The sequence below is a fragment of the Armigeres subalbatus genome, unplaced genomic scaffold (genome assembly GCF_024139115.2).
Source record: "Armigeres subalbatus isolate Guangzhou_Male unplaced genomic scaffold, GZ_Asu_2 Contig688, whole genome shotgun sequence".
In the NCBI taxonomy this organism is placed as follows: domain Eukaryota; kingdom Metazoa; phylum Arthropoda; class Insecta; order Diptera; family Culicidae; genus Armigeres; species Armigeres subalbatus.
Genome location: NW_026943465.1, coordinates 14,561 through 40,511, shown reverse-complemented (window position 1 = coordinate 40,511; position 25,951 = coordinate 14,561). Strand labels below are relative to the sequence as shown.

The 25,951-nt window shown below is 38.5% G+C and overlaps 1 protein-coding gene across 1 annotated transcript in view; it reads right to left on the bottom strand.

The window, feature by feature from the left end:
• The window catches only part of LOC134204554 (calbindin-32-like), a gene marked incomplete at its 5' end in the record, with an annotated part of 28,808 nt that extends 3,076 nt beyond the window's left edge, over positions 1 to 25,732 (bottom strand). The window contains 5 exons of the mRNA XM_062679365.1: positions 11,279 to 11,324; positions 12,984 to 13,039; positions 13,149 to 13,232; positions 25,306 to 25,362; positions 25,646 to 25,732. Of these exons, the coding sequence (XP_062535349.1) occupies positions 11,279 to 11,324; positions 12,984 to 13,039; positions 13,149 to 13,232; positions 25,306 to 25,362; positions 25,646 to 25,732 (330 nt within the window). The remainder of the gene's footprint in view (positions 1 to 11,278; positions 11,325 to 12,983; positions 13,040 to 13,148; positions 13,233 to 25,305; positions 25,363 to 25,645) is intronic.
• Positions 25,733 to 25,951: the final 219 nt, after the last annotated feature.

The following is a 25,951-nucleotide window of genomic DNA, read 5'->3' as shown; positions in this document are numbered from 1 at the left end:
TAGACTGTTCCAGAAATAATAAGCACATTAAAAATAGTCGGCATTTTGCATGCATGTAATGTAATAGATAATATCCATTTAATGAACATGATGTAATTTTTCCGAACTTTTTGCGTCAAATTTAGGAAATATTTAGCTTCTATTTTGGGTCAGAATAATTGACTTGCACAAATTGACCATTTTTAGGGCGCCTTTTTTTTGAAAAATCACATGGTAAAAAAAAAATGTGGAGCTGTTAGATCAGTCGAACTTCATTGGAAGTGTATAGAAATGCTAGTCTTGTCGTCAAGAAGTGGTTGCAAATATGTTGCGAAGGTTAGAAAACCTCGAAAAACTGACAAACTTTATGTAGGTAAATAATGAAAAAATTATACCAGCGTGGCATAAAAATTCGTCAAGAATCCTAGACATAGGCCAAAACTGATTAAATAAAGTAAAAATCATGTTAAATAAATGAAAACGAGGGCTCGACACCCTGTGAATTTCAAATGCCTCTAATTCTTCTGCGGTTACAATATTTCAAGCTTTGACACGTGTAATGCTAGATAAATTAGTATAAAGACCATATTCAATGGATTTAATTTGGATATTGATGCGAAATTTGAAAAAACTACTTGAAACTGTGTTGTGCAAACACCTGAAATCCGTATGAAGGAAAAATGCATAAAACTTAACTTATATTCCATAAAATCTGCCAAACTAAACACCAGAAGAAAGTAGACAAGATAATGAACTATACGTAGCCAAACTATAAGTAGCCAAAAACAAAAAAAAAGAGAAAATTCCGACATATAAAAATCTAAGTTTGCTTATAATTTAGCCGGGCAATACTAAATACTCATCCTACTTGGTTGACATGTGTACAAAAATACATTTGCGAGAGTTAGTTCTGAAAATGTATTGCGAGAGATCGGCTGGTACCTGGTGCTGGGAATTTGATTTCATCAGTACCCGCTAAGCTGCGGTGGACGACGGAGGACCTTCGTAGCTTAGTAGGGAAAGCACCTGTCATGCGAACTGGGGTCGTGGGATCAAACCCCACCGAAGGGGCGGTTACCCTCCAATACCTTTTCCGAACTAAATCTATCACATGTTGTACATATGCATAATCAAGTCTCAGACATAGTAATTAATTTCCACTCCGGGTGGCTCATATAGGCAATTAACTTTGAATGTATAATTTTTAACTATTAAACTATTTTAGCAATAGTGTATGCTTTTGTTACACTGAAGAGAAAGACGGCGAAGATTGGCTTAACAATTACCTCCACCAAGCCAAAGTACATGGTTGCGGGTTGAAATTGACGTGGACCGTGTGGTGTTGGTGTTGAGGTAGTGCTTGATGGGGATGTGTTTGAAGTTGTTGGAGTATTTTTATTACCTTGGGACGCCTGTTACATGACATGACAATGACGTTTCCTATGAAGTGAAGAGACGTACTGCTACTGCGATTACGTAACCAGCTGAGGTCCCGCAACATGCGCCATACTGCCGTAATCTGGCAAAGTGACGTATACGCCATTTTCCAAAAAAATTGTGTTAACGAGTAGGGGAGGAGGTTCGATTGTGGGCACCCTTTTGTGTTTGGTCCATAACTTTGGCCTTGGTTGATCTTATGTCGACATTTGCATAGCAATCGAAAGCTAAACTTATAACCTTACTACTAGCAAAGAAATTAATATGATTTCATCGATTTAGAAAAAAATATTGACAATTTAGAAAATTTGACATTTTTGGACATTTTCATTTCGTGGTTCGGTTGTGGGCACCCTTGAAAACTTCTTCTTCTTCTTCTTCTTCTTCTTCTTCTTCTTATTGGCATTACATCCCACACTGGGACAGAGCCGCCTCGCAGCTTAGTGTTCATTAAGCACTTCCACAGTTATTAACTGCGAGGTTTCTAAGCCAAGTTACCATTTTTGCATTCGTATATTATGAGGCTAACACGATGATACTTTTATGCCCAGGGAAGTCGAGACAATTTCCAATCCGAAAATTGCCTAGACCGGCACCGGGAATCGAACCCAGCCACCCTCAGCATGGTCTTGCCTTGTAGCCGCGCGTCTTACCGCACGGCTAAGGAGGGCCCCTTGAAAACTTAGCTAAAAATAAAGAAGCATGAATAAAAACCACCCAGATTTAAAGACAAGGAATAGTTTATTCATTCTAAAAGCCAGGAGACGCTAAAAAAACTCAAATCAATTCACCTAGCAGTGAAGATGCCTCCCTCGGTGCATTAAGGAGGATGCCTTTTTGGAACGAGAAGAAAAAAAAATTCGCGCAATCGACATTGGGCCTCAAAATAGATTAAATTTACTGTGTAAATACGCATTAGAACTCACTTTTTGAATTAAATCCTTTAATTTATGACACTTTGAAAAAGGCCAAAAAAAAAACTTTCGTGTTGTTTTTCTTGTACGAAAAATTTATTTGTTTCTAGTTCAAAGTAGAGATGCCCATCCGGTTTGATATTGAGCATAAAACATCATGCTATTATAGCAAACAAATGACGGTTGTCAGAATGACAGCATCTCTTATCTGTCATAGGGGTGCCCATAACCGAACGGTGCCCACAACCGAACCTCCTCCAGTACCAATCGTACTCTTCAACAGAAAAATGGAAACAACATACATGTGTAAAATGGCGCATATGTCACTTTTTCAGATTACGGCAGCATATATGGTATCGATATGATGTTCGTTAGTAACGAGCTTTCAGCAACTTCAATGTGTCATCATACATGATTTTTTGTTGTTGATAATAGCAATAGCATTTACTCCGAATTACTTACGAAATTGCTTAGAGTTGCCTTTTGTTTGTTCGATCGCTTCTTTCGAAAGTCTGCTGTGTTTAGAGTCTTGTAAATCGTTTTCTTTTTTGCTCATATGCCTATTTTAATCTGCCATGAGCTTAATAGCTCGCTCCGTGTGATCTTTGATCAGAATGATTACAATTTCTCGATCACGATCCCTTTGATTTGTGATTTGTGCTCCACTTATTTACTGGTTGGTCAAAAAGCTAATCCCAAAACCCAATATTATGAAAAATTCCATAGTTTTCATGGTAGCCAGCTCATCAAGCGAAAGTGCTCAGTTGTGCCACGTTTCGTTTTATGTTTTTATGTAGAAAGGAAAAACGAAAAAAAACAATTTACAGAACTTACGAGACGAGCCAATCTTGTGCTGAAAGTTTCGTTAATAAAGGTAAAAAAAGATTTACAGAACTGAACAAAGCAGGCTTCCAAAAAGTAAGGCTAAAATAAAAACTCCCCCTAAAAAATTACAAATTTTCCAAATGTATAAACAAATAATGATAAACAATAAATAAATGTGAAATTTCCACAAATATAGCAAAAATTTCAATTATAAAAAAAAAAATCCAAAGAAAAAAAATCAAAATTAAAAATACAAAATTTCCAATAATAAATCAATTTTAGCAATAAACAATTCCAAAATTATCCACAAAATATTTTTTTCCACGAAAAATTAAAAATTTTATGCAAAAAAAAATAAAGAGCAATAATTTCTAAAAGAAATATAAAAAAAAACAATAAAAGTGAGAGTTTTTCCATAGATGACCTCTTCTTTAAAAGCGTTTAAAGTTCATGGAAAATTTTATCAATTTTATTACTTTTTTGTATTTTTTATGGAAATTTTCTTATTTTTTATTGCTGTTTATTTATTATTTTGGGGAAATTATTTAATTTTTTATGAAAAAAGATTTATATAGTGCAAAATGTTGTAATTGTTCATCGTTCATATTTATTTATTTATTAAAAAAATATATTTTCAGTGGAACATTTTGATTTATTTATGGATAATTAAACCGTTTGTTTGAGAAACTGCATATGTAACATTTTTGGCCAAAATGAGATTTTTATATATTCTGAATCCTCTTCCAAAAATACGTATTCTGGCAAAAAATACGAAATTTTTTTTTTTCAGGAATGTATGAAATTTTTTTCGTTTGTTTGAGAAACTACATATGTCCACGCACTTTGAAGAGCAATTATGGAGTACTGCTTACAGTTTTTGCACTGGAAGTGCCTCAGGGTGTTGAGTTTTGCCAAAAACTATTGATCTGTATCGAAGAAATCAGAAGGTTCGGTGCCAATTTGTCCAAAAACAGTTTTTTGATGTTTTCTCGAAATTGTGTAAAATGGACTTATGCAGTTTCTCAAACAAATGATTCAATTCTTCTTTTATAATTGCAATTTTATAATTGCAATTTTGGCTTTTCAAAGTGCTAATTTATTTTTATTTTTAGAAAATTTCTCAATTGCTTATGGAAATTTTGCAATATTTGTGGGAATTTTCTATTTAATTCTTATGCCCTGATTTCTTTATTGGCAATTTAAATTTTTTTTTATGGAAAATTTCTAATACTTCATGGAAATTTGATTTTGCTGCACTTTTGAAAGCTACTAAACAGACAAAAGGCACAACTGCGCAATGTCGCTAGCAATTCAAAGTAACCGCATTTTTTTTAAATTATTTTTGTTTACAAAAATCATAATAAGTGCTAGTTATATCATGTCAAAACCGGGGAAAACCGAATGCCACTTGATCGAAGACCGAAAGTACCATTCGGCCAAAAGAGTTATACAGCCGTAGACGTCATTTGGCCGAATAGGTAATTTGGTCGAATGAAACATTTTGCCGAATAGGTCGTTCGGCCGAATATTTTATTTGACTAAATAAGTCATTTGACATCTTGCTTCTCACTTCTCAACCATCATTTCTCACTTCTCACTGCGAAAAACGTCGTTTCTCTTCTTACTTCGCTCTTCCCACTTTTCGAGAAGTAAGAAGTAAGAAATGAGGAGTGAGAAGTGAGACGTCTCATTTCTCACTTCTCACTTCTTATTTTTCTCTTCTTACATTTCACTGTAAAAAGTAAGTAGTGCCAAATGAGAAGTGAGACGTCTCACTACTCACTGTAAAAAGTGAGAAGTGCGAAGTGGGACGTCTAACTTCTCACTTCTCACTAATCATTTCACACTTCTCACTGTGAAAATTAAGTGAGACGTCTCACTACTCATTTCGTACCTCTCACTTTTTACAGTAGGAAGTGAGAAATGAGTAGTGCAAAGTGAGAAGAACAACGTTTCACTTTTCCTTTCTCACTAATCATTTCACACTTCTTACTGTGGAAAGAGAGGAGTGCAAAGTGAGAAGTGATTAATTATGTCTCATTTCTCACTTTTCATTGTGAAAAATGAGTGTTGCTAAGTGAGAAGTGAGACACCTAGTCACTTTTCTCAGGAATAGGTGAGAAGTGAGACATTAGGAGTGAGAAGTGAGACGCCTCTTTTCTCACTCATTACTTCTAACCCGCCTTGGGAAAACTCACTCACTCCCACGAACCACACCAATTTAAAACCCCAATCCATTAGCGAACACATGATTGCAAAATGAATGCTACTCAAGCCAACAGCGAATCAACAAACGATTCATACTTACTGAGTGCCCCCAGCAGGAATAAGCGAAACCACTATATAGTGCGAGAAGAAATCGAGAGATGAGAATGAACCGATGAGTAGTGAGTGCAGCAGAAAACACTGAGTTGGATTCAGAAGATTGATTCAATTCAGACTCAATGATTCGTTTTGCAGCCTCAATCTTTCTCACCACTCAATTGCGATTTCATTCGTTAGCGAACGGAATGTAAACAAATACTCGGCTAGGCATCATTTGCTAGTTCAATCAAAGTTAATTGCCTATTTCCGGGGATTAAGCCACCCGACTTGGACGTTAATTTACAATGTTATGAAAACTCATATGTGGATATGTACGTTATGTGGAAGATATTGATTTGGAAAATGTATTGGAGGTAACCACTTTCCCTTGGATGGGACTCGAACCCATGACCCTACAGTACGCTAGACTGGTGCTTTAACCAACTAAGCTACGAAGGACCTCCGTCGGCCTTCGCAACCTAGCGGCTACTGAACGAGCTCGAGATTCCCAAATTGGACGCATAGTCAAATCACTCGTATTCCATTTCTCAAGCCATCACTTCCACATGTGTATGGTACACGTCCACATTAGAGGAGCGTGAGTATTTAGAATGTCTGGCGGCTGTACACATTCTTCATCAGCAACTGTACTGATCAAGTGAGGTTGTGTAAGCTATTTGCCAGTCGGTCGTCAAGCTCAGACCCGACCACATTGCGTAGGCAAGAGCACGCAACTCAGGCTCAGTTCAATCAAAGTTAATTGCCTATTTCCGGGGATTAAACCACCGCGAAAAACCAAACCGCGTCCAATTTGGGAATCTCGAGCTCGTTCAGTAGCCGCTAGGTTACGAAGGCCGACGGAGGTCCTTCGTAGCTTAGTTGGTTAAAGCACCAGTCTAGCGTACTGTAGGGTCATGGGTTCGAGTCCCATCGAAGGGAAAGTGGTTACCTCCAATACATTTTCCAAATCAATATCTTCCACATAACGTACATATCCACATATGAGTTTTCATAATCATTTGCTATCTGTGGGAAAGATTCGGAGATGAATTTTGTCTGTTTGTTTTTGGCATGATTCGTTACTAGCTGAATCCAAACGGCAGACAATCGGAATTGCAAATATTGGAAGGGGTCGTGTACAGTTGCCTGATTGTGTGTAGAGGTGAGTAAAAAAATAACGCTGAATGAACCGATTTTTCCCATACCTGCTTCTAACTTCAGATTTTTCACTTTTGCAGTGAGAAGTGAGAAATAATGATGGAGAAGTAAGAAGTCACACGACCTATTTGGCCTAACAATTCGGCTGAATAACCATTTTCCTGAATGACTTGTTCGGCAAAATGCATTGTTCGGCCAAATGACTTATTCGGCCAAATAACTAATTCGACCAAATGACCTTTCGGTCAGATGGGTTTCAGCCTAATGGTTTGTTCGGTCTAGTGGCAATCGGCCAAATGGTTTTCGGCCAAACGCCCCTTCTCCTCCAAAATCTCGTAATTAACGTATAGTTTACAAACACCTTGGGTTTGCTGAAAGCCCATTACTAATGAGGAGCAATAGATACCTATGATGCGTACACTAGAGCTGTGTGCATGATGCAGTAGAAGGTGACCTCTACTCCTATTGATTTAGGTTCGTTAAGGAACCGCTTAGCGTCCACCAACCAGTTTAAAAATTTGAAGGGGTTCGATTCTTCATTAATACGAACATTTTTCAGCTTCGAAACCATAACATTTTGCACTTTTTTCGATAAGGGTCGGTCTACTGGGTACGGACTTTTTGCCATCCTCAACTACTGAAGTAAGTAGTCAACGGAGGTTCCGCAAATCGCCCATTGCAGTCGCCGGATTTTCGCGGTGTGAACGATGGATGATTTTCCCAACAGCTGATGTAGCTCGTGGCTCCAAGTAGTGTCCGCCATCTGCACCCCAGCATAGATGATACGCAGCACTTTCTTTTCGAAAACTTCCAGTGCGCGTTGGCTTCCTTAAGTACGATTTTGTACGTGGTCCTGAATGACAACTGTTTCACCATTTTCCATTCTTCCTACGTTTTGATCCAAAGATCCGATCCGTATGAAAGATCCGGATCATTAGACTGAATGATACAGATCTGATCCGCTCAACGATGTGATTCGTTTTTCCCATCTCTAATATACGGTGCAGCGCTCTAGTCAGTGCCTCACCACCTTGTTCAAATAGTTCTCCTGGTAGTGGGTCAACACCAGGTGCCTTGTTGTTTTTCAGCTACCCAGTCTTCTCCTGGATTTCCTGATGATCGGGAGTTAGAAAACATATGTCCTTGGCGCGTGCTTCGAGATTAGTCACTATACCGGCATCGTTGTCTATCACATCACCATTCAGATGCACATGTACCGCAGTGCGGACGTTGGTAGTGTCGGTGAAGAATTTACAATTTACAGTCGTTTAGAACGTGATCGATTTTGTTTCCCAGTTTTTGATTAGGTGATCTCCATGTGACCTTGTGGATAGTCTTGCGAAAATGCTTCGGTCTTCCATTACACGGAAGGTTGCAAAGCTTATGCATCGTGTGATCCTTTGTCATTCGATACGGTATGCAGACTGTCCGGTCCGACCATCGATCAATGTATTTCCACCCTTCATTCCTGAGCGACGATGTCTATTTCGATGTCCCACAATGGTTTATCTCCTGTCGTCGGGTCGCCCTCCGTGTGGACAGTTCACGTTGATGATGCTGTAGTTGAAAAAAGAAAAGCCTTTCATTCTCAGCTTGTACATCCTTGGTTGCCACCCAATTACGCGTTGACTCATCTTGCTCAGCATTATGAAGCCGGTTCCCAGAATGTTGCTGCAGTTGCGACATTGAAGTTGCGGGGATGTTATTCATCGTAGATTATCATGTCACAACCTGCGGAACCTAGTGACTCGCAATTCCATGTTCCAAGCTTGTGAACGTGATATTTTATTCGTCGCCTAGATCGTTGACGATTGTATCGAGTCGTATTTTCTCTATGTAGTGCGTAAAGATTGAGTTTACGTAATTATTGGTGTAAGGAGCAGGTTCGGAATTCTCACTCATATGAATAAAAACCTGCGATTAATCCATTAAGCGGAGTGTGATTTTTCATGGTCCCCTGTGAGGAAGTATTCTCACACAACATTTTTATCCGGATAGAATGGCGGGTGATAAATTCGTGAGCGCCGGATAATTTAATTTTAATCCACAAATTTTACTTCTCGTCGCCTCACCAGATAAATTTTATAAGCATATTTACAAAAATTTGGGACCGCTACGGGATTCGAACCCAAAACAATTTTAAAATGTTTAGAGCGCCCACTACAACCACGCCACCTTATGAATTGATTGAAAGCGATGGGAAAAACTGCTGTATTGAACCGTCTGCTTATCGTGGCGCATCGTCAGATTCAATCAGCTTGGAGTAGCTTAGAGTAAGCAGCATTTGATTTTCGCGAAACATGGGAAGAAGGATAACATTTTTTTGCACCATCGCTTGTGCCGGAGTTTATCGCACTGTAATTTATCCGGTTAAAATGCATGGTGGAGTGATCTGTTGTCGGGTGAGTGAGTGAGAAATCCGAACCCTGGTAAGCAGTATTTAGATTCATACCGAGCCAGGGCTTGGGCTAGTACGCTTTGAGTGACACACTGCTTGCGAATACATGCAGCTTTTTACAGAAGTTTGACAGAGCCCACTGTCAAATCCCACCACATCCAACGAGAGGCCTTCAAGTCTCAGTGGCCTTGGGTAGGATCGTCAAGCCCTTGTGCCCCAATAAGTCTTCAAAGACTTTTAGGATTATACTTAACTTTCAGAATTGATCTCGTTACTGAACGAAATATTCAGCAGTCTCTGAATCTTATAAAGCCTTCTACCAATAGTTTTTTTAAATTATTTTTTTATTTATTATCTCTGCTTTAGATTATTGCTGATCATTGCTGAATCTTTTCTTAGCCCTCAATATAATTCAATCATTGAAGATCATTCCCTGTCATCAGTCTATCAATATAAGTTAAATTATAACAAACTGACGGCGCCAAACTCTACGCAAGGCAAGGTACGGTACGAAGTGGAGCAGGTTTGGTGCCATGTCGGGGGTAATTTTCTCCATCAGATTGATGTCGGATTGGAAATTTAATTTTATATCCTGTTCACATGCCATTCATTCCGATGGTCAACCGACCACTCAAAAGCCCGAAAATGGGTTAAACTGAACGGTCAATAGGGTGTCCTACAAAAATTCAATCATAGGGCAGTCATAATTTTCAACTTAAAGATGTGAAAAATTAAAATTTAAAAACAATGAGATAATTTAAAAATTAGAGATTTTTTGAAAAATTCATTACATTATTAAGTTTATGTCAACTGGAGTTTCAATGAGTCTAGGAGGTGAGAAAGGGTCATCGTGCTTACCGACATATAACATCAAAAAGTGTTAAACAGGTCTCTTATAGTTTAGTTTACTTCCCCGTAGAGCTTAGAAATAGGTAAGCGAGGGTGTGCTGGAAAACTATCACTGCAGTCTGCGATGATGAACATGAATTTGACTGACGGGGAAATTTCCACGATTGCTTTGATTAATATTCGGTGGCTCTCCGTTGTGATTTATATAAAGCCTACTTCGATGCTTTCAAAACTATTGGATATTGCCTTTCCACTAATCACTCCAAGTACCATTTCACTACCACACATTGCCTTCAGATGCATTGAAAATATTCCACAAGTATTCCAAAGTAGTTGAAACAGTGATCCATTCTCAACTACATTTGAACCATTCGTGCTTATTCTGTATTACATATTATCTTGAATCTATAATAAAAACTGACCCTAATTTCCGCCACCTAATTTCAAAATTACATGAATTTTGGTGCACGGGAACAATGTCAAATTAATTTCGAAAAACTTATTCGCGTATTGAACACCCTTAACTTGATTTAACTATGGGCCGAGCTGTCAACCTGTAAATTACACGGTCGTCTCGCCTAAGACGTGTCAAAATCGACAATTCTCGAGTCATCCGAGACGCAGAATAAGAATAAGTACTCCGTCGACGGTATATTTATTATTTCATTTAGATGTATTTTTTCATTCAATATTTAAAAAAAAAATTTATAACTTCACTTAGATGAATTTTTATTTTGATCAGATCAATTTGTTCCATGTCCACTCAAAATCAGTATATATGAAATCAGACAATTCTACGGAAGTCAAATGTTACCCAAACAAATAATAGTTGATCATTATTATAGTTCGAAGTAAATTATATGTTGGGAACACCCTAATAGTGGGAGACGCCTACCAGACCAGACACGCAACGCAACGGTGGTGGAGTCGGAATACAAACGACTGTCGACTGGATTAGTATGGCCACTCATTCCGGGGGGTGGATTGATGGCAGATTAACTTTTCCGGTTCATGGTGTACGCAACTACTACTGTAAATTGATCCCACCAGAGTGGACTGACAGGCTTTACGGCATAACAGGATGGATGCATGGCCAAGCGCATTAACATACGCACGTGGAAAGTTATGTATTTTAATTTGGTTGGAATTAATTTAATTGTAAATTTCCATCCGACACAGAGAGATGATATTAATGGTTTATGCAGAATGGGATGTGATTAACTACATGTTTATCATTGAAATATGTGTGTGGGATGAATCTCGATGACAATTGTTTCCGTGAATTAAATATTATGATGGATTGGAATATATTTTGATTCGAAATGTATGATATAAGTCGAAGCCAATCATAAACAGATAATTATTTCATTTTGTACTAACATCCAGTTGAGAATAATAAAGAAGATACTCTTACCTTAAACACTTGTCGACAAAGAAAGTTTTCCTTAACAGGTAACAATCTGCAAAAATATAGAAAACAAAAATTAAACAACATTCTGGACGCTTGGTATGTAATATTAAAAAAAACCGCATTTTATTTTATTAAAAAGCGTTGTTGCTCAACGTTAACACAGAAATTTGTTCACTTTTTTTAAAATTATTCGAAGATCCTTATATAAAAAGTCCAAAATTCAGCCTTACTTATATTTTTATTGGTGCATCAAAAGATTGTGGGCTTTTTTATATTTTTTACATGGAATTGTCTTCTAATTCAAAGTTCAAAAAATGGCGAGCAATAATATGTCCTTAAGACTATAATCTACACAGTATAAAAATGTTACAGCATATATGATGTAACAAAAAGGCTCCGTTCAATTCGACTCATTTTTCCATCACTTTTTAAAATTACAGGTCGTCGTTACTATGGAACTCGTATTCAATATGGCATACAATAAAAAGTTGGATGTAAAATTAGAGACTATTGAACACAAAAATATGCGTTCAAATATTTCCATAGCGTGTAATTTCCAGAATTTTTAACTGTGTACCACATTGTCATTGAAATCTATTGAAACTAAGAATAGGTTCTAAGGATAGGTTCAACAAATTTCGCGTACATTTTAATCAATTTGCTTCAGTGTGCTGGGTGAAAATTTTGTACAATTAGAATGCATTGGCTTGGATCATAAATCATATTTTAGAAACAAGCTTCGAGTTCGAGTTATTGCGTTAAGCGATCTTCGTCTACGTTACAAAATTTGAAACCTTTTAGTAACATTTCATCATCAATTGTATTATATTCCATTATAGGTGGATGCATTTTCTTACTACTTAGTCAAACAGCGAAACTTCTAATAGACTCTCCGTTAAGCGTGTTGACCTTCACAGAATCCAATCTTCACTCAGTGCAGCTCTACCAAAAGTTCAACGAGAAAAGATGATCCCCCAACCACATTCCCAGAAGTGTCAACAGTTTCTAATATCTCGACTAATGCTGCTAATTTAGCGAACACGTTAATTTAATGGACATCAATCTTGTCGTCTCCTTCGTCACGCTAAACAAGCAGCAGGGACTCGGTTTCCGGGACCTGCTGCCCCACTATGTGAAGGACAAAGTGCCGTAATAAAGTTATCATAACTCACTGGGTCCGCTTCTGCACCCTCCTTCACTCTCTGGGGCGACAATATTTCACATTCCAGTGGAAACAGTCAGCAACCGGTGGTATGCTGGGGAGGAGAGTTTGAAACATTTCTAGTGGTTTCACATGAATGGTACTTTCGCACCAGGCAAAGAGCCACATAAATTTAATCACACGTCCAATTGGGCTGCTCACCACACCAGTCTTTACCGCATTCGATTGGAGTGGTTGCGTGATTTTTTCGTATACCCACCAAAACATCGGGTGCCGAAATTCTCCTAGACGAGTCATTGAAAATGTTTATTGAAAATAAAGTTCAAAAATCGATACGAAAATTTATATCGAAATGTATTGACGATGTTAGTTTTCAATTAATTGAATGAAAATTATCTGTTGAATCGGAAATTCCTAAACTTTTTAATGCCTAGGGACAGTAACGATTGGTTTACTTATAACATAACAAATTGAAATGTGTCTTCAACAAATAACCGTGATTGCACAGTGTAATTGGCCCATCCACTTCGGGCGTGATGTACTTACTTGGCCATTTCGGAGAGCTGCAACCGACCGTCCTTGTTGGCGTCGAATACCCGAAGCTGCGGGAAAACGTGAGCAGAAATCAAAATTAAACGTGTGAATTCGCACTCTATGAAATAAAAAAACAGCAAAGCGAGAGAATTGGATGATTGTTACAGAAGTCATTACCATTGTGTCGGTGTACTCAATTAATTTATCCTCTGACACGTCGTTTATCTTCTTGGCTTCCTTCAGTAGGTCCCGGAGGAAATTCTGTGGGTGGGGGAAGAGTGATAGAATGAGTCTAACGAAGTGTGTTTTGTACGATGGAACGTAAATTTCACACCGTGCTTCACAAACCGCAAAGCTTTCATCAACGAAAGCCGCGCGCTGTCGATTCGGTGAATGACGACTGGATGAGGGAGAGTTTTCGTTCCGAGCGAACGGCTAGACTGAGTCATTGACTTTAATCGATGGGTAGGGATGTTTTGTCAGTGTTTAGTATCATGACATCTAAAGGGAGCAAAATAACAAAAGAGGTTAACCTATTTTTGATTTCTGTTGTTACTTATAAAACAATACATCTCTCTACAGAAGTTCTGTATAATGAAGGCATAATAATGTATTAAAACATAGAAAAACATAAATCCCAACAAACATTTGTGTTGAATTTGCTTTCATGATCAAAAATAGTCTTCTATAGCTTAGAAAACTAACTTATTCAGCTTCAATCGTTTGTTGGGATGTATTAAACTTCTGTGGAAGTTCATAATTTAATTTGAAGATCTTCATGATTCACAAGCAGAACATGTTTCACTATTGAAATTTTCCTGTTACGTAAAAAGTTGATTAAATCAAGTGCTAGTAATCGGAATGACGATTTTTTCTCGAGTTTGATTCCTAGGAAAATTTTCATGATTTCTCCGAGATATTTTTATTTGATTTCAACGGGAAAGTTCCATTTCTGTGAACTTGGCCTGCTCCTCAATTTGGTATTCTATTAGCATTTCCCCAGTTATTAATTGAAATCTGTAGGTACATCGTTCTGTATCATATTTAGAACAATCCGATCTTTGTTTTTGCGTGTAGACAACATAGAACAAATTCACGTTTTTAAAATCAACTCACTGAGTATCAACAGTAGTAACAATCGACGAACGGGAGGGCCTGTATACCCAAGGTGAAAGAAAACGACGGAAAAGCATGCGCTGCTGCTCAGTCTCATCTTCGTTGTTCAATAAAGCTTGACTTCCACCAATAGGTTCGCTAGTGTTCTAAAATCGAAGATGAACCACATTTCATAGCAATGATGCATATATGTTATGTGCTTTAAGGTCTTACTCCAGGTATTTCTTGGATGACAAAGAAACTTTACCACTGACACATTCTATTCTACGCATTCAAATTCGTTCGATTTTTCTTTAGTGCCTGGTGTTCTTATTGTATACCTTCAAAAGGGCATGTACCATATTTAAAATAGTCCGATTGATCTTTAGTTACACGTGTAGGTCTTAATGCCTAATTACAGAGATTTATTGGATGACCGAGAACCTCTGCTGTTGACACATTCTATTCTACACACCAAAAGGAGAATGGACCAATTTGAAAAAGTCTTACTTGTTTACCCGTGTACCCCACGGATTTCTTGGCTGGGCATGTTTTTGTAGGACAAAAAGTCGAAGGTCAAGAAGTCGAAGGTCAAAAGGTAAAAAGGGCGAAAAGTCGGAGGGTCGAAAGGTCAGAACAAAAAATCTGATTAAAAAGGTCGAAGGACAGAAGATCGAAGAAAAAGGAAAGGTTATAGGACAAAACGTCGAAGGTCAAAATCACAAGGTCGAAGGTCAAAAGGTCGAGGGGTCAAAAAGTGAGTATACCAAAAGTCGAAATTACAAAAAAAATAGACGATACGTCGAGTGTTAATCAACCATTGTCTTACACATTCATATTTATTTGTATTTCATATTTCTTTGTTGAATGTTTCCTTGTTTTAATCACAGGGTTTTCTTTCGAGTTTCGCATATTCACATGATAATATTTCTTTTTTGATTTTATTCCTTCTTTTAAACATGGGTAGTTCTTTAGAGTTCGCATATTTATATTTATTGGTGTTTTGCCTTATAATATATCATTCTAGAACTTTCCCTTTGTTATAACATTCTTCAGCGGTATATTGTCAAATCAATATTTTCATCGAAGTGTTTCTAGGCTTTATTCACTAGAATTTCAATTCCTGAAACAAGTTCTTCACTCATTTTCATCAAAATGATCATTCCAAATTTATCATTTTAGGGTTAACATACCATCTTTTAATGATAATAAATTCAATTTTAAGTACTCAAAAGGCGATACATTTTAATGAGAATAAATTTTGTTTTGAAGTCAATATACACAGATATAATAAATCTATGGACGTAGAATCACGTCTGTTCTTTCTATATTGGGGTACACTTTGCGATTGCGAAAATCGGAGACCGTCACAAAAACATGATAGACTTTAAACGTTAATATCTCAGCCATTTCTCGAAAGATTGAAAATTAGCAAGCAGTTTAGAAATAGTACAACAACCAATCCTGTGCATGCATCGCAAGCACAGACATCAAAATCAAGCAACTTACGGATTTGGATCCTCATTTCGAACAATATTTTACGCAGAGCGTATACAGCGGATCGGACACAACAGCACGAAAGCGTTGGTAGCATTTCCAACGGAAAACCATCACGTGGTCGTCATTCAACCTCAACGAACCAGATTGATTACAAAAATGTCGTCTGGCGATACTGAAAATCAATTCCAAATGGTGGCGTCTTATCGAAAAGTCATTTAATGGCCGTTGGATAATAACAGCTTTACTTACTTACTTATGGATCCTGTACACCTCCGGTGGTGCAAAGGGCCGACTTGAAAGATCTCCATCCTGAGCGTTGCCCGGCTATCGCTTTAACCTGTTGCCAGGATAGATTTCGGTCGACTTCTTTTATTTCTTTATTGAGGCTTCGCTGCCATGAGCCTCTGGGTCTGCCTCTGCTGCGATGTCCCGCTGGGTTCCAGTCTAATGCTTGTTTACAGATTTCGTTTCCGCCCCTACGTAGAGTGTGACCGACCCAGCCCCACTTCTGATCCCGAATTTCTGTTGCTATCGGCCTCTGGTGACAACGACGATGGATCTCGTTGTTTGATATCCAGTTGTGAGGCCACCAGGCCCGAATTATATACCGCAGGCATCTGTTAATGAACACCTGCAGCCGTTGAGTGTTCTCCACTGATATACACCATGTTTCGCTAGCGTATAACAGCACAGATTTCACGTTAGAGTTGAAAATTCGTATTTTGGAGCGTTCACTTATCTGCCTGTTTTTCCAGATATTTCTTAATATAACTATAACATATAACTATAACATAATATATAACAATATGCCCTAGCAAGCAAAAACTGCTTTATTGTTTTATATGTAACGCTATCCATAGGTATTTTTACATTATGCATCAGTTAAACAAGATAGCTAGTTGATGTTATTCAAAAATTGCCAAAAATCTCATGATATTGATAATATTCACTTTTCGAAAAAATGGTGATATTCTGTTGCCGAAAACTCATGAGGCAAAACGTCTTTTAGCTGGCAGCTCCTAGGGAATAAAGCACCACGCGTCGGCCAATCAGCATTCTGGTATGGACAGTGCGTGGAGACGCGTAGTACATTGTAAGGAGTTTTGCCTCGCCGAAATGTTGTTAGATGAGGAAAATTTTGGTTTGGTTTTGAGATCTCTTCCAGCGTTATGAAGCCGGATTCCAGATAGTTGCTGGTGCTACAAATTTGGTGAGATTGTTTCAATTTGTCACACTATAATTTCTTTTCAAAATTAAATACGCGCTTGATTGAAGAATCCGGCAATTTGCTTATAGATCCTGTTCGATAGCCGAAGAGCACACCACTGGTTTCTTCATGGACTCCGTCAGGTTTACGGCGGATATTTAATAATTTATAAATTGCTCCGAAACGTTCTTTTTATTTGCACCTGGACTCAATCTTGACCAACTTATTACTAAATAACAATACCAATACCAAAGCAAAAGTGTCATGGCACCTGTTGAAACCATACAGTGAATTACATGTATTACGTACTAACAATTTCAAATTATGTGGTGCGTAGAAACTTGAGGTTCTAGACTTGATGACTGCATTCACCCTCTTTTTAACCATAGTCGTTCCTCCTGCGATACCGACAATCTCCTGATGGATCGAATCATGCTTCAAATTCATTTTTTGGAACAATTTCTCACTAATGAAGCATGCTTGAGAACATGAGTCCAATAACGCACGAGCTTGGTGGCATTTTCCGTTGTTATCCACAACATTTACAACAGCGGTTATTAGTAATACTTGACCTTTTCGTTGCTCGCTGTTAGTCCCTGCAGTTGTTACATTTGCCACTACTGGAGCAACATCCCTATCATCATTTGCCTCATTCACCTGTTCTTCAATTCCTTGAGATCGAGCCTCTGTACTGATAACTGCAGACTGCATATTACCAGCGTTCTCTATGCAGAGCAGTGTGTGATGACGTAATCCGCATGTACGACATGAGAATTGAGATGGACAGTTTCTGTATGTATGACCCTTACCCAAACAATTACGACACAAACCATGCCTTCTAATCTCTTCCTCTTTCTCTGTAGAGCACAGTCCTGCAAATGTCGAACACCATCGAAGAAGATGATTACCACGGCACAAGAAACATTTCGGTTCTGTTACACGGAGCGCAGACATGCTCACTAATCTGGATTCATCATTTCGTCTGATACATGTATTCGTCTCCAGAGGAAGGGCATCCAGCATTTGTACTCGTCGTCGCAGAAATTCGAGCAGTTCAGTGATGGTATCTGTATTCCTCTTCGACGATTCTCGGGTACTTTTTCAAAACGGCGTATGTCGCAAATTGTAAACAAACCCGTTTTTAACAGCATATGGCATCAAATTCATCTAAAAATGTGTATATCTTCAAAGCTACATGAAAATGTGTTTTTAAAAATTTAAATCAATTTTTTGCAAAACGGTGTAACATCATTGTTGAAAATATTGCACATACACCGCTTAGCAGAAAATGTACTTTAAAAGTTTTTCGAACAACTAAATAGTTTAAAACGTGCGTCTGCTTATACTTTTTCATCACTGATTTCAAAATTAAGCATGTTGTTTGAATATTCTGATTTTCGTTAAAAAAAAACATTTTACGTTGTTTTTGTGCAGCAAATGTTGTTACGTCGTGTTGCATTTTTGTTTTGTAGCATGTGCGTGAAACGTTTCAACTTGACGCAACATTTCGACGTATCAACAATGCAGCGTACGGAGAAGCGTAACATTTCGACGAAAATGGCATGACCTCGGTCATGCTGACATATCAAAACGACGTATGTGATTTATCTGTTGCAGAACGTTGTAACATATATTTTTATCAAAATAACTGAAATGTTCACACGCAGTGCAGATTTCAGGGTCAGTGACGATGAACCTTTTCATAATGTATCGTTGAGGTGTATTCAATTGCAATAAAAATGATTAGTTTCTAAATAGGAATAAAATAAAATCTGAAAACTTTGAAGCTCATTTTCTCAGCTTGATCAAAATGTTACATACGCCGATTTGAAAAAGTTCCCGAGGATTCTTCTTCCCAACTGCGGCGTGTGGATGTATCCAATCTCGATGATAACAGATGTATCAGTAAAAGATGTTTATAGTCTGCATCCTGTGATACTTGATCTATGGTTTTCATCGCCTTCTCGAAGTTACCAGTGAGGTCACGTAGTTCTTCTGCATTCTCTCGTTCCAGTGTCGGTAGATCAAATAGTGCTTGAACAAGTTTGCGTTTAATTTGTTTTTTGTTCGAATATCTTTCCGTTAGAAGATCCCATGCGACAACATAATTTTCTTGTGTAAGTGGTAGTGATCTTATCACCTCTAGAGCCTCACCATCGAGTTGTGAACGAAGATAGTGCAATTTTTCGATCGTTGGCAGATCAGCTGAGCTGTGAATGAGTGCGACGTACAGATCACGGAAAGCAAGCCATTCGTGTACGTTTCCAGAAAACCTTGGCAAAGTTAAGGCTCCCCCAGACCTAAGCGATTTCATCACCGCGACGGCGACAGCTAGTCGCCGCGATTCTATCGCTGGGTCGCTGCAGGCAATGTTTGATTTACGCTTCCATACTAACGACGACAGAATCGCTGTCGCCAAGCGATAGAATCGCGTCGCGACTGTCGCATCGCGTGTGTTTGGGGAACCTTTATTCTGGGCAACTGAACTTTGGGAGCTGGTTGCTGCGCAACAAGTGAATCGTTTTGCCGAATGGATCGTTCCAAGTGTTGTGGGTCTTGATCCAACTTATTAACCAAGAACTCCTTAATTTTGTAGTACCTTTTCTCATACGCAATTTTCTCCTTAAGATACAGTGCGGCATTTTCGGGATCTTCATCGTTGATTTGCAAATCCATGAAAATAGACTTAAGGCCATCGTGAAGTTTATCCAAATTCTCCAAACGAATTCTTATTGCCGCTGAAGGTGTTTGATCATCATATTCTTGCATAAACTTGAACAGAATTTCAAAGGACGCCAACTCGTTCTCTTTCTGCACTTGTAGTCCCTTTATTTTCCTTGCGGCCGACATTTCTTTCCAGTTTGGTAATCCGCTATAAACGCATCCGGTTCGCTGGACCAATGTTCGATAGCCGAAGAGCACACCACTGGTTTCTTCCTGGACTCCGTCAGGTTTACGGCGGATATTTAATAATTTACAAATTGCTCCGAAACGTTCTTTTTATTTGCACCTGGACTCAATCTTGACCAACTTATTACTAACTAACAATACCAAAAAAAGCAAAAGTGTCATGGCACCTGTTGAAACCATACAGTGAATTACTTGTATTACGTACTAACAATTTCAAATTATGTAGCGCAAACAGATCCATTATCCAATTAATAATGGTAGCGTAAACAGGCGGGTCTTCTTCTTCTTCTTCTTGTTGGTATTACATCCCCACACTGGGACAGAGCCGCCTCGCAGCTTAGTGTTCATTAAGCACTTCCACAGTTATTAACTGCGAGTTTTCTAAGCTAAGTTACCATTTTTGCATTCGTATATCATGAGGCTAGCACGATGATACTTTTATGCCCAGGGAAGTCGAGACAATTTCCAATCCGAAAATTGCCTAGACCGGCACCGGGAATCGAACCCAGCCACCCTCAGCATGGTCTTGCTTTGTAGCCGTGCGTCTTACCGCACGGCTAAGGAGCGGGACTGTTAGTAAAAGTGACCCAATGAAATACCAGGCAGTCTGAAATAAGTCCCCGGAGCGAGTACTTTCTAACTCCCAGATTAAATCTGACTTTTCAAACAGACAGCGTTCATCCATAACATCACTGCCAGGCAGTGGGGGTTGGTTTGTACGCACGCACTCACGCACGCATTCAAAGTGTTATTGAAATGTTTATTTTATTATGAAAAAAGAAGTACAGGTAACTTTTTGATAACTTAAATCAATCTTTACTAATTTGTTCTGGCATATGCTAAGGTTATTAGGAAAATGTTTTTATCTAGTGAAAAACCTTAAGAAAACGGAAGCTTTAACTTTATCAAAAGGAATAATAACAACCTTTTTTTTCATGATGAATAAGGTGATCATAAAATTGGTTTGGACGTTAGCTGCCATCGGTGTTGTAACTTAATTCAGTCTATTAACCTACATATTGTGATGGCTCGAATTAGTTGACTTCTCAAAGGTTGCGATCATAGTGCACGTGTTTTTTCATCGAAAAATCGAAACTGAGGTACTGCAACTAGATACTGATATTTTTGCGTTTTTTCTTGGCATTTTAAAAATGTATTCGTAAATGTAGGGGATCTCTATTTGGTCTTAGGATCGAGGATGTTCTTGCGAGGAAGAGGATGCTTCAGGCTGCCATGCAGCGAAAGGTTGCAAAATTTGTATATCGTTTGCCGTTATCTTTCGAAAGGGTATGCAGATGATCCGGTCCGATCTCTGATAGGGGAACGGCTCCTGGACTTAATCTCATGGCTCCGATGTTCATCCTATCAAAAACAAAGCAATGGAAAGGTTGATGTATTTCTTATTTTTGTGATTTTTTCAGCAGTGAGCACGCATGTTTACAAAAAGAAGCGACAAAATTGGTGCCGTATTTCTTTGTTCCGCGATGAGATGAATATATTTTCAGTGAGATGGAGATCGGAACAGCTTCCCTACATGCCCTCCCTTTAGTTTTAAACTTTCAAATTTACTACGACTATTTTCGCGTCTCGCAATATGGGCATCCGTCGTTTGCCTGTTTCTACTGTGTATACTTAGAACGCTGCTCAATATTGTTGAAAATGTTGTAGTTGAAGAAACGGCCTTTGTTCCTCAGCATGCACAACCAATCACGCGTTGGCGCATATGTAGAAATAAGTATATAAAGAGTAATTATATTTATTTGTTACGACAGCCTACCAGTTACAGGACTTTTACTTAGGCCAAGGAAGTTTGATTGGGAATTACATTAACAATGGTTGTTACTTGAAGTTACAAAGTGGTATTTGAGTGGTACCCGAGCAGGAACGACGACCTCGATTACAAAAATTGGTATGAACTAGCCTTCTATAAGAGGTAAAATACCAAAAAATAATACCAAAACCTTGTATGCAGAACACTTGAGGCATAACATGCTTAGGTATTTCAATACCAAACGAATAATAATTGGTTATGTATTTGGTATTGAAATTCATTTTAATAACTGAGTTTGTTATGGTTTAAGTTTTGTGCATATATTTTTTTAGTATTATTCCTTTGGTATTTTACCTCTTATGCAGGGCTAGTTCATAACAGAGTATGGTATCAATCTGGGTATCAATAACAGAATTAGGTATTATTGAGCCAATTTCTCCTGCTCGGGTATAGCTAATTGAATTTATGTTTAGTAGTTTCCCTTGAAAACTTTAAACGTCGGTTGTTGTCGAGTAGCCAAAGGGAGATGATTCCAAGTAGAGGCTCCACTTATGAGTACACTTTTTCCACTAGATGTCGTTTGTTACGTTCTTGCTCGTTCCTTTTTGGAGATGTTGATTTAAGTACGAAGGCAGCTCTCCCACGTAACCGCGTAGAAGGAAACAACATACACTAAAATTATAGTTCTCCAGTAGATCTTTCCCCATGATCGTAACCCGTAATTCCACAGCGGTGTCCCGTTGACGAAGGCCGTAAACGAAACGTACGGCAGATTTGAACCCCTGCTGCTTCAGTGCTGTTGTCAGTCCAGGAGAGTATACTCCAACACAGTAGGTCTATAGTAGAGTAATGACCGATTGTATGAGTTTCTTTCTCGTCGGTAACGACAGTACACTCTGGAATCTACGGAAAGTCCGCAGAGTACCGTATACTCTCTTCACGACCTCGTTAACTTGTGCAGACCAGTTTAGGTGCCACCTCACAAGTCCCAAATTAATGACCTTGTCTGAGAGACAGATTGTTTCGCTGCAAAAAAAAATCAGTCGGCAGGATAATATTGCCTTCCTTACAAAAACGATCCATTCTTCAATTAAGCGTAAGTCTCGGTTGATACGGACTACCAGTCTGTTAATCTGCTCCACAGGTCCCGATTGTAAATCTTGATTGCAATTCAAAACGCTCGGTAGGCTATTGGTAAAAATGCTGAACAGAAGGGCACTCAGGCATGAGCCTTGCGGAGTTCCATCTGTAGAATTGGAGCCATTGAGCTTGACGATTTGACTGCGTTGATCAAGAAAAGAAGAGATGAGCTGGTAGGGGGTCGTTCAACACATGACACAAGTTTTGATGACACAAGTTTTCGGGGAGGAGGAGGTCTAAGATTTTGTGATAATACATATATGTACTGCCTGAATTTTTCAAACTCGTTTTACATTGAGAAATACAAAAAAATCTAATAAATTGATAAAACCTGCAATCTTCCTGAAAATTTGGCATAATATTCTTTATCTGTATACATTGCCATAGTTCCATGGCAATTGGTTAAATGGACCATAATTATATTAATTTTTTGTGCAAAAGTGTATCAAAGTCTGGAATGTGCCTGTTATCCGAATAAATATCAAGATGGGACGACACAAGTGGGTTTTGATTTTTAAATTTCTAGAACAAAGTCTATTATTTTATCTGTTTTTCATTTTTAGCTTATTCCTGGAAGAAAACCAAAATCGTCAAAAATCAACATGCGAATCGCGGCAGTATACTAGGTATACAAAAAAACGTGACAGAGTTGGGAAGGGGAGGTCCAGAAATCTCAAAAAGTAATGGACGTCATTTTTGAATCGCCCCTTTCCGGGTTGGAAAACCCAAATTCGCGACTCAATTTAGCTTAGAGGATCACATATGCTTGACGCAGTTGAATGCCAGAGATAAATCAACCAGCACCATGATAGTACAGTGTCGATTATCCAAATTGGCGTAGATGTTATTGATTGGTGCAGCTTCAAGTGTGGTTTGCGTTGTTATTACTGTTTCGTAGCGTCAGGTGCCCTTCAGTAAAAAACTGATTTAGTTGGTGATAAAATCTGCAGAGTTTGAGTTTATTTTTGTGCTGTTATGTACTCTTTCTTTTCGTAGATTGTTCCACAGTTGTTTGGCCGGAAGATCGCTCGAAAAGTTTCTTTCAGCGTATTGCTTTTGGCATTCAAGATTAGTAACTTCACTCTGTCGCGAGTACGCACGCCACTGAGCACTTCCTCTGAAGCAATTAGGATTTCGAATGTATAGCGAGTAGGCGAGATTTATAACTGCGATGGCTCGTTCGATGTTACGGGTGATCCATGGAGTATACTTATCACGAAACTGGATGGTTATCTCAGGCGCATGGACTTCCAAGAGGGACTGCAGCTTGTCTGTCATCAGTTTCACCTTGCGATTAATGTCATTTGTGTGGTAGATTGCTTGAAGATCAGCTGATTGGAAATCCGCTTGCAGTTGAACTATGTTGATTCTACGCATGTCGCGAACTTTTACCAATTAAGGTGCGACTCGAAGTACTCGGATACTGTCGATCAGAAAAATCACTTCATGCTCCGAAATAGAACCGTATTGTACTTTCGACTTGCAAATCGTACCCGGGGAATCGGTCACCAATAGCTCAATAGTTGCTGCGCTCTGTTCGGTAATACGTGTGGCGTCTGTTGGCAATACAGTGAGGTTGAAGAAGGAATGTATGCGACTTAAAGATGTTGCATTTCCACAAAGACGATTAGCAGCTAAATTGATGTTGTATTGCTTTTCATTTTTAAGCCGGTTCTCAGCTCTTTGATGTTGCCACAGCTTTGGTGGTAGCCGCGTGAGTTTAGTTTTTCTATTATTTCTGTCCAACAAACTTCATGTAGCGCCACGACGCCAACGTTAACCTAGAAAGTTCCTAGAATCTTTCACTCGCTACTTTTTTTTCTCTAGAACAAGCCTGAAGGATAAACGAAAATCGTGCCAACTTGATGAAATTCTTTTTTCGTTCCATCATTCTTACGCCTCACCCTTTTTTTGCGAAAATTTTCAATGTGTATTTATAAAAACACCAGCAAAAATGGCACTGAGTTGCGCTCACGCTAGCCACACCACCACATGGACTGCTTATTGGGGTAGGATATTTGTTCCTTAAAAGCTCCTCTTGTTTGCATTGGTGAAGGCACGGAAAGGATGAAAGAAGTGAGAAAACAAGCAACGATCCCTGCATATTTGTTATGATACACTTTTAGTTCTTATCAATTAATACATTCCAATTTCCTCTAATTATTAAGATTTTTCCACTGGTTAAATTGAACCATACAGGAATTACGATGTTTTTTTAGCCTAAACTAAACTTATTCTAATTAATACTAAGGGTACCAGGAGGTAATCGACACACTCAAAATAAATGAGTTATCTACCAGGAGTCAAAGGGTGTAAACTTGGTTAAATTTTCTCGCGAACGGTTACCGGTGGACTATTTATTATCAACGTTAAACATTTTGAGAAAGCCTCATTGTGTCATATGAAGGCAGCAGCGAAGTCTCAAGATCAACAAATTAAAAATGTCGTTTGTGGCTGAATGCTGTGCTTAGTGCTCATTCACATTACCTTTAGCTTTCTGCTCTTATTTCACTCTACCGTTCGATATAATATTAAGATCTTAACCCTCACATCAGCTTCAATTTCATTAAATAGATCACTTAAAATCCTCACAAAGTCTGTGATGAAGTAGAAAGTATCCTAAAATCCGCCACAATCTCTGCTCCACCTCCTCATCGTCAAACACCTTCAGGGAGACTTTGATTGGTTTTACCGGTTTTTTGGACAATTACCTTTAGTTCATCTGCCTCGATGTAACCACTGTTGTCCGAATCGTATTCCCGCCAGATCTGCAATCCGATGCCGAGAAATTTGCGAAGAAGAGAAAATAAAAAAAAGGAAAAGTATGAGTCGAGAGGCAAAGTTTTCCATCCATATAAGCTTCAATTGAGGATGATTGGAGTTCGGTTTCCAATCCCCCCTTCGGGCACAATCATTGCAGTAATCGAATACCTAGGAATGCTCAATAAAAGAGAAAATTCCGGATTGAGAGAAAACGTTTAAGCTTTATGAAACGACGAGATGCTTCCAATCAAGGGTCTTTAGAGATCGAATTTGAATCTAATTACTCACCTTCATGAATTCCACGCTTGATTCCAGCGGGTTGTCGAATCGGAACAGTAGCAGAAAGTTTTCCTCCATCGGCAGAAGTTGGGCGAGCTGTTTGTGTGTGTGTGTATGTGCAGCAAGAGAAAACCGGAAGTTAGAACAAACGATTAGTTTCGGAGCACAGCAACGGGACAAGCATCCTAATTACAATTGCCTAATCTTCCTTTGTAATTGGATTTTGAGGGGAAGGAAACAATTTAACTGGAAGTAATGCGATTACTCAAAGTTCAGAAGCATGATGGCGATGGATTTCGTAGCATCAAATTTATC